The sequence below is a fragment of the Galendromus occidentalis genome, unplaced genomic scaffold (genome assembly GCF_000255335.2).
Source record: "Galendromus occidentalis unplaced genomic scaffold, Mocc_1.1 scf7180000075629, whole genome shotgun sequence".
NCBI lineage: Eukaryota > Metazoa > Arthropoda > Arachnida > Mesostigmata > Phytoseiidae > Galendromus > Galendromus occidentalis.
The window spans coordinates 1-17,796 of NW_003803619.1; the positions used below are offsets into that span (position 1 = coordinate 1).

At 49.8% G+C, this 17,796-nt stretch overlaps 2 protein-coding genes and 1 pseudogene across 2 annotated transcripts; 1 reads left to right on the top strand and 2 right to left on the bottom strand.

The window, feature by feature from the left end:
* Window positions 1–135: 135 nt before the first annotated feature.
* LOC100908763 (replication protein A 70 kDa DNA-binding subunit-like) lies at window positions 136–2,157 on the bottom strand. The gene is made up of 3 exons (XM_003737875.1): window positions 2,040–2,157; window positions 694–962; window positions 136–591 (listed from the first exon to the last, which is right to left on the bottom strand). Exons 1-3 carry the CDS (start codon window positions 2,155–2,157, stop codon window positions 136–138), a joined length of 843 nt encoding a protein of 280 aa, XP_003737923.1.
* Window positions 2,158–4,779: 2,622 nt separating this feature from the next.
* LOC100908905 (uncharacterized) lies at window positions 4,780–9,849 on the bottom strand (annotated as a pseudogene).
* A 6,972-nt stretch (window positions 9,850–16,821) lies between these two features.
* On the top strand, window positions 16,822–17,400 carry LOC100909049 (peflin-like). The gene has a single exon (XM_003737876.1). The coding sequence runs from the start codon at window positions 16,822–16,824 to the stop codon at window positions 17,398–17,400; it is 579 nt and encodes a 192-aa protein (XP_003737924.1).
* The last annotated feature ends 396 nt before the right edge of the window (window positions 17,401–17,796 follow it).

The following is a 17,796-nucleotide window of genomic DNA, read 5'->3' on the forward strand; positions in this document are numbered from 1 at the left end:
AAATCCCGAATTGGTAGTGCTAAAGCACTACCGAAGGTAGGGCGTGAAAACGTCCAAACTCATACAACACACACTAGGCAAACTATCGAATAAAGGTGCTCATGAATGTGTAAACTCGCGAAGAAAAAATCATATTTATGAGGTTTCTGTGAGCACGAAAAGTTCCTCGAACTCAAGGCTGCACCCATCGACCTTGAACCATTGACGAAGTCTTTCAGCGTCGGCGTCACCTGCCGCCTCACGGATGATCGTGTTTGTCGTTGTCGACAATTGCCTCGTCCCGTTGTAATCTCGTACTTGAAGGTTTTGTAAGATAACTGCCTCGCCTTCTTTCCCATCTAATTTGCCGACAAACTCTGACCAGAGTCCAAGATTCACCATTTTCATACTATCGTCGAGAACCGTCACCGTTTGCTTTACACGATTGATCCCATCCCGACAATTGAATGTTTGGGGTGGTCTCACGTCGAATACAACCACGAGGATATCGACCGTCGTGTTCACGGGCTTTGTGAGCAGCTCCATCAGAACCGTCGTTTGCGCCTGAATCTTTGGAAGATCGTTTCCCGTGATTGGTATGACTTTACTTAGCTTAAAATAGAGATATTTCTTGAATCCCTCATTTTCTATTAGCGTATGAAAATTTTCGTTCCACAAGCCATAATTTCTTCTGACTAATGTTATGTTGAATACCTTCGTAAGCTGGAGTTCGCATTCATGGTCAGTCGCTCGGTATTGGGGATTCACAGCTTTGACCTTGTATGCATTTATCTTGTAGCATTGTCCAACCGTGATCATATCAAAAATCTCCTCCGCAGAATCCCCTGACGCGATCACATTTATCTCACCGCTTGTGTCGCTCATCACGAAATTGAAGATTTTTCCACTGCCATCCCCCTTGGACCAATGTTTCACTGGCGTCTTGGATTTGACGCGCCCTTCGACCTGGCCGCATCCCTTACCTAGTCGGATTTCGTGGAGCAGTTTTGATTTCTTCTCCGGGGGAACATGGATTCCAGCGGAACCTTCGGACGTGCTCGGTTCGCCACGATCATTCTCCGCCCGATCCGCTGTTGATAAATACATAAAATGATGGTAAAAACCATAAGCTACGTGGTCATCATCACTCCCCGGAATCCGCAATCTTGCGAATTGGACTCGCCTTGTCTCTTTCTCGGGGCGGCCGTATGTCTCGAACTCGGCTTTGACATTGGGGGATGCTTTCGGTTTACACCGTGACTTTTCGCTCAAAGATTGCTTTTCGTTGTTTGAGACTCGAAAACAATTTGCTGGGGTTCTGGATTCTTTATATACCTTCTGGCGCCACGGATATATATTTCACGTAGAAATGATCACACCTCGGCCAATATATGTTCATGGTCTCTCTTTAGTCTTCCATATGTCTTCCTCGTGTTTTTTTCATTCTATTTCGGTCCCATGTGTTTAATGTTTCCTGAATTCCCGCTGTGTGGTTGTCTCTCTGTGTGTGCGGTCGATTTTTGCTCTGTCATCGTTCGTATCCCGTATCAATCCCGTACGCGCTTCTCGTTTACTGGGGTATATATTGTATCTTGTTGAATACGGGACGATGATACGGGAAGTAGGATACGCATGCTCTGCATGATATCGGAAGGTGTTTAGCAAATGTCAGATCGAGGCATGTCCCTCTCAGAGTGGTCTTTTTTGCCTTCAAACCGTGGTGTGTTTCATGGAATACCTCCAATTTTTTCCGGTTATATATATAATCGACAATATTTTATGGAGAGCTAATTTATGACAATATATCGGCCGGATAGTTTATTCCGCGGCATAGGCCACAACGACTTCCATATCAGTCAGTGTCTTTGTCAGCCTGTGCGGCCCCTCGAAACTGACTAAATCTTCCGCCGACCGACATATGTAGCAGTGACCGCAGTATCCAATGAGGGATCTCATATATTTCTCAAAGTTGGTGACACTGACGCTGCGTCGCCGTCTCCCTTCCCGGGAGACTATGATTATCGTCAGGTTCCTGGTAATCGAATCTGCGTCGTCGTGACCTTCCGTGATATGTTGCACAGTTTTCGCGCCTCCACTCTGCTCGTGTGTGACTACGACAGGAACGCTGGTGATAGATATGATCGTGCTGTGCCTTTGAATCGCTTCAGCTTTTTCCATTGCGGACCATGTCTGCTCTCTGTCACTCCAAAGATGCAGGATCACTGGCGTCCCGTACGGCTTCTGCGCGATATGGTCTGGTCTTCGACGGGTTCGCAAATACAATGGAGCTTCTTGATTCATTCTTGATGTTCGGTCACGGTCGTTGGGGATATCCGCGCTCCTTGGACTCTCAGCTACGCCGAGGACAAACTCATGTGAATCCATGGAAGGTATCATCGTGTGTTGAACGGTCGATTCGGTTGCCGATGTTTTCCGATCCTTTGACTGATGTGTCACCAACTTTGTTGTTGCTGTCAATTCAATCGCGGTGTATGGATACGAGTCGTATTTATATGCTGGTTGTTTCTAAGCTGGGACTACACAATCGACGCCTTTCACTAATCCCTTCGCCTGTTTTCTCACCGATTCGGGATGGAGAAATACCTCCCGAAATACCTCATGAAATACCTCCTGCTAAATATTCTTCAATTCTGGGCAGCTGCCGCTCGAGCGGATGAACACGGACCGCGGTCGGAGAGGGCGATTCGAACGCGGGAAACGCGGGGAAGAATGGAAATTGACTCAGAGTTTCCGCGAGAGGTTCCGCGGAACCCTCACGGGGCTCCCCGACGAGTCTCACGGAATCCTATGGGTTCCACGAGACCGAAAAATACGCCTGTGAGAACCACTGGCGTATTGCATCGCTACGAACGAAAACCCGTCGCGATCTCCGAATGATTTGGACAGGGAACTCACTCAAATCAACCTTGTCGTAATGACATGGATACTGTATTACGTGTGGTGATCTCATTGGATATTTATTCTTGACTCATAGTTATATATGACTCTGAGAGCGCTCTGACGTACACGACGCCAATTTGGATCACCTTCCAATGGAATAATTATGCCATGTTTCACATGTATGTAACGATGGAATCGATGATTGTGTGGAATGGGAATCGTCACCGTGAAATATATGTTGAATGAATCGATTGTTAGCAATCTGGATGATCCGTCGTGGTTCCAATCGACGCAGTCCCTTGAATAGATGGCGAGGATTCTTTTTATGGGATTATTGTTCCTTGTTCCCCACTCTAGAAGGTCACGGCACAACTGAACAGCGTGGACTCGCCGGCTGGGATCACGCATCACGATTTGGTGATGACAACTCATATTCAATCAGGAATCTTTTTATGATCCGTCCGTTTTGAGAGAATCACAAGCGAATGTCACCAATTAGTGTCTCGTTATCGTTATTCTCGATGATTATATATCTGGTGCTCTACGGTGACCTCATTTATGGCGTGTGAGGTACGACTGTCCAATAAAAATAATTCCCAGACAATGTCTATGGTCACGCTTATGTATTCGGTTTTTTGTGTATGCTGGCTCGGTCCTGATTCGTGGTGTCCGTCACCATCGCCTTGTTTTTCGCCTAGTGCCGCCGTTGCGAAATGTGCCGTGGCGCATTGCTCTGGTCTCGATTCCCCAGTGCAGCTCACCGGAATCAATAATTTTTCGTCCGCAAACCGAACTTTGACTTTTCGCTTGTGACGTTCCCTACTTGCATTTTTCGGCCTCATTAGGACGGTCTCAAAATCGAAGTGAATCGGTATGCGAGCGTAGACACCATCACGGTCCCACCATTCGGGCACCTCACGAAACTGAAGAATCGTGATGTGCCCGAATCTGTGACCGGTGTTTCACAGGCGTCTTGGCTTTGACGCGTCCCTCGACATGGCCGCATCCCTTACCTAGTCGGATCACGTGGGGAAATTTGATTTCTTTTTCGGGGGGACAAGGATTTCAGCGTATTTCTCGGACGTGCTCGGCTCGCCGCGATCATTCTCCGGCCGATCCGCTGTCGATAAAAACATAAATTGATGGAAAAACCATCAGCTACATGGTCATTATCACTCCCCGGAATCCGGAATCTTGTGAATTGGACTCGCCTTGTTTCATTCTCGGGGTAAACGTTTGTCGTTGGCCTCGACATCGGGGGGCGCTTTCGGTTTACTCTGCGGAAGTCGTCACCGTGTCTTTGGTCGCATCCCTTACCTAGTCGGATTTCGCGGAGAAGTTTCGATTTATTCTCCGGGGGGACATGGATTTCAGTGTATTTCTCGGACGTGCCCTGTTCGTCGCGATCATTCTCCGGCCGATCCGCTGTTGATGAATACATAAATTGATGAAGCTACGTGGTCATCATCACACCCTGGAATCCGGAATCTTGTGAATTGGACTCGCCTTGTCTCTTTCTCGGGGTAACCGTATGTCGTTGGCCACGACATCGGGGGGTGCTTTCGGTTTACTCCACGTCTTCACCGTGTCTTTTCGCTTTGTGTTTGCTTTTCGTTGATTGAGACTCGAAAACAATTTGCTGGGGTTCTGGATTCTTTATATACCTTCTGGCGCCATCGATATATCTTTCTCGACGACATGATCATACTTCGGCCAATATATGCTCATGGTCTCTGTTTAGTCTTCCTTATGTCTTTCTGATGTTTTTTCCATTCTATTTGGGTCCCATGTATTCAAAGCATCCTGAATTCTCGATATGTGTCCGTCTCTCTGAGTGTGTGTTCGATTTTCGTTCTGTCATCGTTCGTATCCCGTGTCAATCCCGTACGCGCTTCCCGTTTACTGGGGTTTATATTGTATCTTGTTGAATACGGGACGATGATACGAGAAGTAGGATACGTATGCTCTGCATGATATCGGAAGATTTCTGGCAAATGTCAGATCGATGCATGTCCCTCCCAGGGTGGTCTTTTCCGCTTCATTATTGATCATTTTCAAACCGTGGTGTGTTTCAAGGAATACCTCCAATTTTTTCCGGTTATCATTGGATGTGTTGAAGTCACCGATAACTAACATGGGCATTTGCCTCCGCGCCGATTGGCGATCATATTCTCCCAATGTCTGTGATAGGAATTCTTCCATCTGATCGTATCCATTTCCCTGATGCATGTACACTGCAGCAAGGATGAATTCGATCTTTCCGTTCAAATGTACGTGAGTGATTGCGATGTCCCCGGTGTGCTCCAAGCTATCATTACTGAACGTCGCGCGTGGTGTTCCGGTGTTCAATGCTGTGCCGACTTTTCTGTATATCGCAACGCCCCCTGATCGTTTTCCACACGTTGATTGTTGATCTAAATGATAACCATCAATGTTGATTGGGGTCGATGATGGATGCATCCACGTTTCAGTGGTGACCAAGAGATCAGCTCGCTGTAAAAGCGGATCCGTCGCGATATCCTCAGCATGAGCATGTAGACTCTGAACGTTCACGTTGACAATGGTCCATGTTTCTACTCCGGGACTCGCTGTTGTGAGGAAATCGTCTATATCGGTAGTAATTGTACGGAGACGGTGTGTGGCCAGCCTTTTGTATTCATTCTGTACTTCTCTTATTGATGGACTGTTCGCGGTTCCCGTATGGTAAAAGGTGAAGTCATCGGCATTATTCGTAATGTATAAACCCTCGAGGCTTGTCACTCTACTAAGTGCAACGTAAACTAGTTGCTGTTGATGATTTTTATGATAATCGTAAACGATCCGATTGAATGTCCCGCCCTGAGATTTATGAATGGTCAAGGCACACGCGGATACAAGCGGGAACTGGAGCCGCCGGCACCGTATTTTCGAGTCGATCTTGATATTTGCGGACCGTGATTCGATGGGTACCCATTGCTCACTAAGATCATTGGGTTTGCTACGTACGTGCGCCTTGTACTTTAGGCGTAGTTTACGTCCGATGTGATCGTTCTCGAAACTCAACCAAAGCCGACGATGGTCTTGGCCGTCTTTGTCTAGTGCGTAATGTTCGACGTGTCTTAGTTGGCCTATCGCCCCGTTCACAAGACCATCCTCAACGTCCACGTTTACCGTCAGCATGTATGGATATCCTTCTGCCAGGGTTATCGTGTATGGTAAATTCCCCGTGTCTCTTGTATCTTTCCTGTGCATTTTCCCTATCGCATTCCTCCTTTCGGCTTCTGTTCTGTAACCAGTGTATATATCTGTCGCGATATGATTATGCGTGGATTCTGTTACCGGTATCGCGGAATCATTATATGATTGGACGTCAGCACTTGTGTGATAAAGTCTCATGACTTCGGTGGATAAATTTGCATCACACCATCGCCGCGTACGGAATCGTGATTGTATTTTGTCGGTTTCGGCTTGTGATAATGCTTCGCCGCACCCAATCTTTGTCAGCAATGTGGAGAACCCGATATCACTCTGACGCACAACTTGCACGAGCGGAAAATAATTTAGAGACTGCCAAAGGATTGCTTTCCCCCCGATCGAACTTTTGGTTGCAGTAAAAACTGGGGCCGCTCTAACTGGTGGGAGTTGCTTGAGGTCGCCGCATGCAAACAAATCTAAACCCCCGAAGTTAGCGTCGAATTCGCCCGTCATTGCCTGCAAGCGAGTGTTCACCCCGTGGAAGACATGCGAACTGCACATGCTTATCTCATCTATAATAATGCATCTGACGTTCCGTAAATGATGGCGATATGTTTGTAGGACGTCGTTTGAAAGTTGGTGAGCTCGATTGGATAGAGCGAGTTTGAATGCTGAATGAACGGTGACGCCATTCAATGCCGTTGCTGCTTTCCCTGTGGTTGCCGTCGATATATATGCGTTATTCATGTTGTTGTGTTCTTGCGCATATCGATTATACGTTTCCATGAGGGCCTTCAGCGTGTACGTTTTACCGCACCCCGCCGGTCCGGTAAGGAAAATTTGGATCGCTTCACTATTGGGATCATGCAGGCGATGAATGACTTCCAGAATCAATTCACGCTGTTCCGCGTTCAGCTTACGCATCCAGACGCAGTAATCATTCTTGCTCAGAACATTTTCGCGCGGTCTAACCGCGCTTATGGAATTCTGTAGATGATGATCATCGAAATCATCGTCATTCGGCTGAAATCCTTGCGTCGTCACGTTGTCCATTCCTTCCGTTTCTTCGGTCGTGGAGATCTCCTCATTCATGGAACATAGAGCTTCTATCTCTTTCAGGAGAGCCTCGATGTCTATGTTAGCTTCGAATTCTTTCCGCCTTTCCATGATGAGCTCCTTATTCCCGTCATAGACCTCGAGGAATTTATCGCGATCGATAACGTCGATGAGCTCATTTCGGAAGGGTATATGCAGCGTTACCATTTCTCGCTTGTAATTCTCTGTGTCACTTACATCATAGTTACGATATCTAATAACTTTTCTCGTAGCACGTTTCCGATAATTAGAGCCATCGACGTCATTTGTCTCCTCGAAGGGATGGTGCTCAAAGCTTTCCTCCTCTTCACTTATCGCTTTTTTCGCCGCTTCGTACCACGCTGCGAATTGCGCGAGTGTGAGTGCTTCCAGAGATGGCGCTCGTTCTTCATACTTTTGGATGATATTCTTCGTCCATATATCTGTGCTGTCGCTCGACAAATTTTGAGCATCCATGACGGATTTGCGTTTGCGTGCCCTGTATCTCTCATGTGGTCGCATCGTCGGGATCGACACGGTCCCACGCGAAGCCCAGCTCATAGGTTGACGCAACAAGTACCAAGCGGCCTCCTGGGCTGTCATTTCCACGCTATTCAGGATCTTCAGGCCGACTTTTGTCATGAGCTGGCACTGATCGAATTCGGGGTTTGTTTCGTGTATTTTCATGAGCTCCCGGTGCAGATGACTGAACCCTCTGTTGGACTTGTTGACGTACTCGACTACGTAACTCGCACAGGAATACGGGTCAAGAATGATTTGTAGGTCCATGTTGGAGTTGAGTGCAGACGCTATCCATGGATGGAATGTGTTGATGAAAATTTGCGACATGTTTCTTTTGAAAAGTATAGTGGGCCTCTTCAAGGATGATCTGATCAATTCGAGATACGTGACGCCATCGCAGTTTATGTCCATCATGAAGGCTTCTATAGTGTCGTATGTTTTACTCTCTAATTTTTTTCGAGCGTCAGCGACTTTGATTTTTAGAGTTTTCCGCCTACCATCATCTCTACTCAAGGGTAGCAGAACTCTGGTGCGATGTATCGGCCAGTATGGGATTTCAAATCGACAACTCTGTTCTCCCCTCTTCGTACATGTGAACGTGTGTGCATGGGTCTGATTCCGTATCATATCTGGGGTTGACAAATCGGACTCATCAACGCTGCACAAATCAGTGATCATTTGCAGCGTGCGCGGCATTTCTTCCGATATATCTTCCTTCGGATCATCATTGAGCCAGAGGAGGATGTGCGCGTGGGGACTCCCGCGGGCCTGAAACTCGATGCGCAGGAAGTAGTCCAGTACACGGTATCGTCCGAAGGGATTGTATGCTTTCTTTGCGCTCAACATAGACATGAGAACGTGTACCAGCTTATCGAAATACATGGCACAGGCAACGGGATCCTCCGCGACTAGAAACGCGCGCTTATATCTATCAAGCTTTTCCAAAATTTCTTCGACTCCGATGTCCTCGCCAAGTGACTTGTATTCATCCGATAGACGGTATAGATTACGTAGAAGATGGGGCCACTTCGTCTCGCTTGCACTGAGCGTGAGGAATGCGGTCGGTTTGCCGAGCTGACGAATCATTGCGAATAGATCTTTCTTACGATATGACCAATATTGCACCGAATTCGGGATCGTTCTTAGGAATGCCTGATTCGTCTCGATCAATCGCTCAACGAATTCGCGATCTTCTATCATACTGCGGTGATCATCTCGGTCGGTCGCATGCAACGATACATGTTTTGGACACCATCACGGACACGAAGTCGAAGAATTTTCATGGCCATGTAAAGAACATGTTGAGGAATCACTCCACGTCGATCACTCCGACGGATTTCTGACATGCACATGCTGTACGCTGTTGCGCGAATTCTTTCCCCTGTGATCGACCGTATATGCCGTCCGCATCCAAGATATATTGCCGGAAAAGACATCTCCTCGGCAAGGGTGTCGAGAGTCAAACTCTCCGGTCGCCGATGCTGACCCGGAGCTATGTTCAGAGAATGTTCCTCGTTCCACATCATCGTGTGTTGTCGTGAGTGGATCAACTCAGCTTCCGGAACGGTACATGCATCTAGGCGTTCAATCTGATCCTCGCACTGACCGTCATTTCCCGAGCTCGTTGCGGACTCATTGAAGACAGACCAATCAATGGTGATATTGTAATGCTTGTAGAGAGGCTGCTGGACCAAGTATTTCAGCCATTCATGGATTGTAGACTTTTTCACAAACCCACTAATGTATGATGATTTGTGTACGATGTTCTTCTTCAAATTGACGTTGAAAGCATAATCATCGTCGAGAGATCGCGGCAAGCATCGAACCATGGTGTCGACATCCACCGGGGACATTGATCACCTGCCCAATTATACCGTATGATCCCTCGTGTCGTAAGCGACGGATTTGCATGTAAGGAATTCGCGGGGAAATCAGCCTCTCAGACACCGGGTCCAGTTTTGGAAGGTTCACCGGCTTCGGAGGATATCTGTACCCATTAACTTTGCTGAGATTTGGGATCTTCCGCCCTCGACTGACCTTATAACAATTGTGGCAGAGTCTGAACGAATGAACATTTTCATCCGGGAAATATGGAATCAGAAAATTTGCAATCACCGAGTCGACGGCCTTCAAATCTCGTTTAAACCAGATGCGATCGCACACATCGCATTTGTGTCCGAACTCATTATCGAGGAACATGTGTCGGAAGTGAATTGTCGCGCGCCCCCATACCTGCTCATACCTGGAACATCGCCTTATCTCCGGCTCCATTTCATGTGAAGCGCCGTGCCTTAGGTCCTCAACAGATCCGGGACTCTCATTCTCCTCATTGCGAGCACGGCTCGTAGCTTGAGAATGAAGCAATGAGGCCTCCCGACGTCGCTTCCGATACAGAGCAGATCGCTCAGCAGCGCTCTTTGGCTTTTTGGCGGGTCCGCAAGCCGAACTTTGGGCTTTTCGCTTGAGACTTCTCCTACTTGCATTTTTCGGCCTCATTAGGACGGTCTCAAAATCGAGGTTCCTAGATCGGTTTGCGAGTGCAGACACCGCGATGATCCAGAAAAAGCCCACAGAATAACGAAGCCCTCGAATGTTTAGCTGAGGATGTTTCATCAGACATTTCCCTCCCGGAATACGATATCGAACTTTCATAGAAATCCAATAAAGGAAAATGATACCCGATCTGCAAAACGAGCGAGCATACTTCCAAAATTAACCCCGCGCCTTTCATTTGGATTCTCGGATCACCGCCCACCTTGAATGGCGTCATGGGTGAGTCTACTTCACCATACCTCAAATCGCTCAGCAAAGAACATGGATCGAAAAGATAGGTGGCGCGAGTTGGGGGAAAGGGAGAAATTATCAAGCCGGATCGCCCAAATTGCCCAAATGCTCACGAATATTTCCTTCATGACGGGTTCTCGAGACAAAATGAATAGCTTCTAGACATCGTCGCCTGTGTTGGACAAGAGTTCCGACACTACCAGTTGCCCTGGTGGGGAGTAAAACTGTTATTCATGCCGACTTTGCTCGATATCAGAGGTGTGCACATATTAGGTGAAACAGATGATTTGAATGTCGTTAGGGAGTCCGAGAATCATATGAGAAGCTTGTGCCATAAATTTGCGACCGGCAGGTTTCAACGGCGGTGTTCCAGGTTCACAAATCGATTAGTTATGAGGTGTCAAAAGTGGATTACTTTCGTGACGCTGAGGACGAAGCACCCTTGATCTGTATGCCCGACGAATTTAAAGACGTTTTCACGTCAAAAACACATTCGCCTTGTCGCAGAAGCGCTGAGCCGCGGTCTGACGGTGTGCGGTCGCAGCTCTCACCTTTAGTGCCGTCATCGGGCCACCCACTCACCAGCGGAGCATGGTGTTGATGGCTTGCCGCTTCATATCGCTCCGTGCCGTATCGGAAGATTTCCAGTAAACCGAACGTTCAGCTGACCGACCAAGTGACCGACTCTACCACCGACCGAGCGAGTCCTCGACGCTCCGTTCGTTCGATCGCTGGTACTAGGGTCCATAGACGTTGCGGGCCGTCTTTCCGGGCGAGCGAGCGAGCGAGCGGGCAGACGGACCGATCGTGCGTCCGTGAGTCCCCTGGTCCATGAGTCCCCGCGTCGGTACGTCCCCAGGTCCGTACGTCCTTGCGTCCGAAAGTCCCTGCGTCCGTAAGTCCGGTAAAAAAGATCGACCGTCCGTGACCGACGTGAGCGTGACTCTTATCCAATTTGAAAGTCAATACAGTCGAGCTCATCGCGGCCAGCCGGGCCGAGCTAGCGTTCCCGCCGCGACTCCGACCCCTGCTCGACAATGCTACCTCGTGACGACTCTTCTTCCTGCTTCCGCATTGAATTCCCGACCTTTCCAGCAATCGAATCGCGAGGATGGCTATACCGGCAGGGGAAATCCACTCCGTTCCCCAGACACGCCAAGTGCACCTTTTCCTGAGCGCTCGCAATGCAGCGCCTCCCGTTATCTTCCCGTGGCATTCAGGTCCCGCGGTTTTCCATACAGGATTTGAATCGAATCCAGAGCGTATTCCCCGGCATTCGAGAAGAGTTCTATGCCGTCCGCACTGCTAGCGTGTTCGGTCCCGGGGCGCAGCTCAGCAAGCCGGTGGACCCACGGTAGCCGCGCGAAAGGGCCGCCGTTGAGCGGAAATAAAGCATCGATTACGGGATAACAACGAGCTGTGACACTTCGAGATGACCTCTCTTTTTTTTGATGGTGCCCCCGCGATTGATTGTTCATGATGATGAGTTTCCTTAATCCGAAATTTTCAGCCTGAATGGTAATATCAAAGTAGCAAGATCACGAGGAAATTGACGTGCTTACGGTCCGTTAGGAGCGAGACGACGACGACGATAGCAGAACCGCTGCGTGTTCTGAGCGTGATCGGCGAACACAGCGTATTTCGGGAAATGCGTGTATATATCAGAAACTTGACGCGATACATGGGTTTCTACTCGGCAATCTCGTCATCGCCGAGATGCCTCGAGGCAAGGCAGACAAGGAGGAACGAGGCAGCATGACGACAGGGCCCACGTTCTCCGTTCCGTTGGCTCCGCGACGATTCACCCGGATCGTCTGCCAGGTGTCTGGAATGAGTCGCGGCGGTGGGGGAATTTACGCTTCGTCCACTTTAGCGCGAAAGCCTTTTCGTCAGCTTTTAGAGCTGAAAGACGACGCGGCGCGGCCAGGACTGACGTGGAAAGGATCCCACTGTGCTGAGGACATGAGCGGGTCGCTCTTGAGGCTTCCTCTTATAATTTTTCTCCAGAGAAGGAGCCCAGATGCGCAGTCTCCTGCGGGGCTCTGGGATCCGCAACACCCATTTTCCCGCACCCATTTTCCCGACTCTCGCAAACGTTTCCCCACATCGACCCCGGAGAACTCGGGAACGTATTGCCCCAATAATTTGCGCACACGTTGAACTGAGGCTAAACCTCTCTGTTTGAAAATAAGTCGTGATTCCCAGCAACCGAATCCAAGCGGAGAAGCCCCGAGCATCCTCTGAGGCTGCCGGGGCCGGATGAGAGAACTCCCGGATACGGCAAGGGAGTAAATATTCGTCCCGGGTAATTCGTCCAACGATTTCTTTCACTTGTTCTCTGGAAACGTTCCCGCTCGCCGTTCGACGCAAGCGATTGTCGCAGCAAATCGAATACGCCGCTTGTGTTATCGAGAACCACTGAATCGGGTACTTCATCCCTCGGTTTGATACGACCGAGCGACCGACCGGAGCGTTCGCCGTGCAGCGCGACGTCGGTCGTGTGCCTTCTCTTCGGAGAGCAGGGACGAGGGGAGAACATGCAAGAACGACTTACAAACAGATACACGAAAGAAGGGAGTCCGACAAGAAAAGTCTGCGGTGGGGTGACGCGAAGCTGACGTGATGTTCTGTTCGTGCTCGGCATTCCTATGAGATCCTATATGTATGCGTTTCACCCCTTGCGACCCCGAGCCTCTTGGAAGGATTGGAATTCTGAGCCTGCGTAGGCCGTCTCCAGTGAGAACGCAAGACCTCCAGACGAGTAGGAGGAGAGCGTCTGTACGGATGGAGGATTAGCGTTTCTTATGGACTGTTAAAACGATTCTCCGGGACCTAGTCTCGAGTAGGTTAAACTCGGCGACAAAAATCATCGTCCTCGCTTCGGAGTCTGCACCATGGATAGACGACTTGCCAATCTCGAACGATTCGATCGGTTTCGGAATCACGATGTACACCCAACAAGAGCTCAAGGACAGAGCGTTCGGGAAACTCGGAGGTCATTCGACATCTGGTTCGAAGCACCTACGCAATTCTGAGTCGAATGGAGCGAACAGCACCAGAGCAGATTCCGCGACCGTAACCAGCCACAGGAATCAAAGAAATCGCAGGTTGGCACACTTTCATCCGGAATCGAGAGGCAAAGTACGGGGAATTCCAATCCACGAGCTCTCACGGGAGAGTTCCCAGAGGAGGAAACTTTTTCCTGCGGTGAAGGCGGAAATCCGCAGTCTGAGCTCTACTCCTATCGGTAGAGCCTTTGTGTCGATCGGAACTTTGCATTGCCCCTGAGGGGATCTCCGCGAGACTCAGGAACTTCCCGCGAAGGGACACCTGCGCAGCAATCTGATCTCAAATCGATGCAGTTATGAGCAAATCTCGTGGCAACGCCTTCGATGCGGTGAGACACACTCAAAAGCAGAACCCACCCTGAGCGCTCCCAGGGAACGCGTTCAGAATGCTGATTAGACTGATTACGATCGGAGTCGACGTGGGTATGGAACTAATCGATCGATGAGAGGCTCTGTTGCGGCTCCGCGTGCGAAGCCGAACCTTGACAATAATCCTGGACCCCGAGAGAAGCATCCGATTCTGCGAGCGAGGATCGTGGTCCTTCGCCTGTAGAACTCAGTCGATCGGTTGCCAGAATCCGAGAAGAGCCGCGTCGACGACGGTGTCTACGCCGGAGCTGAAATACTCCTGTTTGCCGTCTCGATTCCAGCTTATTCCGGTGCTCAGGAACGAAATTCGGGACATCGATCTCCTTCAACACCCTTAATTTCGAGATTATCTCGAATAGCTCGGATCGAAGGTCACGAGTAAACATGCGGCTCCTCACGAGGTCCAAGTGGTAATCACTATCCCTCGCCACGCGTGACGGATCGACGGGCCGTGCATTCGTTCTGTGCTGACGCATGTGAATTATAGACATTGCAACTTGATTGGTTCCTCGCTAATAGTGAACGAGCACCACCGTCCCAAGGAAACGGACGGGAGTCTACTCCATTGGCTCAGCCAGTCCTAGTCCTCCGACGCTGCTGGGACTCCGAGAGTGCGACCGGAACGGAGCTTGCATGAGTAAACAATTCGACAGTTGTTCAGCGTAAGCCTCTCGAGTGGTCTCGGCCATACAATCGCTTGCCGGTCAAAGGCATGTGCAATGAGTTATGTCGTGTCTCTCCGTAAAGCTCTTGTCAGCGGAGGGATCCCCAATGCAGAATTTTGCTGCTCTGGATTAAACGCGGGTCTGGAAATCGAACGATTGGAACTTGAGAGCTCAGCTCGAATATCTGATCGCCAGAGCCTCGAGGGAGAACCAGTCCCAGCAGGTTCTTAAATGATTCAGATATCAAGCTTTCAGATTCCCTATGATCGTGGTTCGTCGCGGAGTCGCACGGTAAGAGCCGGGGAGCGATTCTGCTCTCGATTCAGCGGCAGGTTCTCTCCGGGGTCGCGTCGTTCTAAGCACTCTGCGGAGCGTCGCATCCGCGGCGTGGAGGCCGTGTGCACTTCGGTCGAGCCGAATTTATTCATCCGTTTTATCCGCTGCGCCATAGCTAGCAGCAGCGAATTTCTCGTGTTTGTTGGGCGAGTTTCCCTGATGTCAAGCATTCCGTAAGGCAGACTTTGTCACGAACGCACGGTTGGTAGCTTCGATCCCCTTGCGAAAACCCTGTGGGACGCCACCGGATCCGATCCCCCGCGCCCATATTGTAGGGCAGCTTGAGTGCCCGGCAGAATCGCCCTTCGAGGACGGTCAATTAATTCGCGAATCGATGGAGCGAGCGGCACCATTCTGAACGCAAGCGAGATGCCCGCGATGACTGTGGACATGGACGCTTTTCCGGAGACACCGTTTCCCTCGGAATAGAGGGTCAGCGTTCGATTGCGCAGTCGAATTGAGTAAGTGTCCTCGTCATCTGACCACCCAGGCCTTCAGCGCAGCTCGTCGGCGAGCAGACTACTAAAAATTGCTCACTCTCGTGGACTCATTCCGGGACAGCATTCTCGAATTCTACCTTGGAACCTAATCTCACCTTTTTGTTGGGTCAATCCCAGGTGGAACCGGCAGAGAAAGCCCAGGGGAGACTCAACGTAATCGTCTCAATTCTCGGACTCATCCGGGTGGATGCGATTCGGAGAGTTGCAGTTGCGGCGAATGCTATTCATACGCATGCGATTTAGGTGGTCGCTCGGGCTAAACATACCAGTCAATACGGCGCCGATCGGAGAGCAGGCACAGGAGCTTTGCGGGCCAACGGAGATCCGGCGTTCAGATATTCGAAACGATCCTCCGCTCTTGACTCCCTGTTTAAGTCTGAACTCAGCTACGATTTCTTGAGAGAATATTTTGTTCGAAGCTTTAGGTCATCGCAATTTACCGCGTGACCGAGAACTAGATGAGAGCCGTCGACTTTGCAAGTAATCATGAGGAGCGATCGGGAACGTCTTGCGATCATCATTGGCGCCTCGGCTAAACAAGGAACGGTCTCGTTTGGGGGGAGTCCGGAACTTCTAGGGGAGCTGATTCGCATTTCGCGACTGTTCGATAATTTTTCAAAGTCGTCCATCCTTGACCGATCCTCCGGATCCGGAAAGGTCAAATCGCGAATGGATTGATGGTTCTATGCAGGATGTGCGGGCATCCTTCTGATCGAGAAGCGAATCCGGTCATATTGAATGAATGAATTTTTAGCTTCCGGAGAATATGTGACATATTCTGCGACGTCTCCCGTTGGTAGGCGGAGGACTCACCTCATCATGTAGATCCAACGAAGCTAAAGGTGTCCTCTAGAGACCTATGGCTAGAATTATTCTCATCTTGATGCGAACCGCGCTTCCTCCAGCCTCAGTCTGGACTAGATCCTACTGGTCTGATCGTGAGGAGAGCTGAATCATTCCGTCTGGTGAGAAAACGGACTCAATGAGCCGTACTACAGACTGCTTTCGTGGCTCGAGGGAATGACCTCAGTAAGAGGATGGCCCTGTTTCTTCCGGGTGCCCCTCTGAGGACGCTCAACAACGGCTCGAAATTGTTTACACAACTTCACATCATGGATCATGACAGGGAAGCCCAGAGATAGTAGTGTGTCGTTATGAGGTACACAGGTACATTCAAAACGAGCAGAGATCGGAAGGTATCAGTGAGGCCGGGGTCAAGCAACGCCTGAGGCTTCCCATCACAGTCTTTTTTCAGAGTCAGAATTCAATCGATTGGAGCTTCGCTGACCGCCATGCTGTCGGGGAGACCGAATCAGAAAAATAAATATCAAAATACTGCGCGGGAGAAACTCCGAAGTCGTAACTCAGAGAAAACGAGGCTCGAGATCGGTGATCGAACCCGATACTCCAACTACGACAGCTAAACGCGCCGAAGCGCCGGCTACGACAATGTGCGCGAGTCCTTCCGCTCGTACATCTGAATACGCTGCTGAAAAAGGCACTTCCGGCGCCGCTCGAGAAACGGATCACAAGATAGAAGAACTATTCAGGATGATGGATGTGGCCGGTCGCGGTCGTCTGGACAAGCCCGAGCTCGTGGAAGGAATGAAATACTACAATGGAATCTCTTTGAAGACAGAAACCATCGTTCTTCTGGCAGGCATGTATGGGTCAGAAGCCACAGGGGGACTCACTCTGGAAGATTTCAAACGGCTGCATCACACCTTGATGACCTGGTCGAGTCTTTTCCGACGTCACGATGTTGATTCCCAAGAGTACCTGCTGCATCACTCGCTGTGTTCGGCTCTGCACGAGCTCGGATATAAACTGGACCGAACAACGACCCGATCTCTCACCAGGAAACTTGGACGTCAGGCGAAATACATTCAGGAAGACGCGTTCGTACGGATATGCTGCCTCTTGAGAAGGTTATCCACGGCGTTCAAGAAAAAGGATTTGAACCGACAGAAAAATATCCAGCTCAGCTACTACGAAGTCTTGCACATGGCGCTCGATTCGTGCTTCTGATCCACCAGTTCGTCGTCCATCCAAAACATTCGAATCGAAGTTTTTCTCACCAAATTTGACCAGATCGGAGCCGGGGATGCTGTCCGCCCTTCTAGATCCGAAGCTAATCGTGAGTAACTTCCATAGAGATTAAAGCAGCTCGAAAATCTCCGCGTCGATAACGCTCGATGGCCCTCTCTGAGAAATTAAAATCCACATGCGAGCCCGAAGCCGTGTCGATCCCTCGATTCGACATGACATCCGTCCACTTGAAGCCCGAACACAGCTCCCGCTCCCGAGACAATCGAAGACCAATGACGCGGGAGCACTCTATCGGAGCTCAGCTGCGGAATACTTTCGGGGACACTCATGATCCGGGAGATTGCACCGACTCCGCTCGCGTATTACCTGACACAT

Bases quoted from the DNA above. Each gene is read 5' to 3' on its own strand.
- LOC100908763 (XM_003737875.1), bottom strand. From the start codon at position 2,157: ATGGAAAAAGCTGAAGCGATTCAAAGGCACAGCACGATCATATCTATC. The intron at 963-2,039 runs GTCACGACGACG...AAATCCGACTAG, and splicing joins TGTGCAACATATCACGGAAG to GTAAGGGATGCGGCCAGGTC. The intron at 592-693 runs GTATTCAACATA...CTCTATTTTAAG, and splicing joins GCGAACTCCAGCTTACGAAG to CTAAGTAAAGTCATACCAAT.
- LOC100909049 (XM_003737876.1), top strand. From the start codon at position 16,822: ATGTGCGCGAGTCCTTCCGCTCGTACATCTGAATACGCTGCTGAAAAA.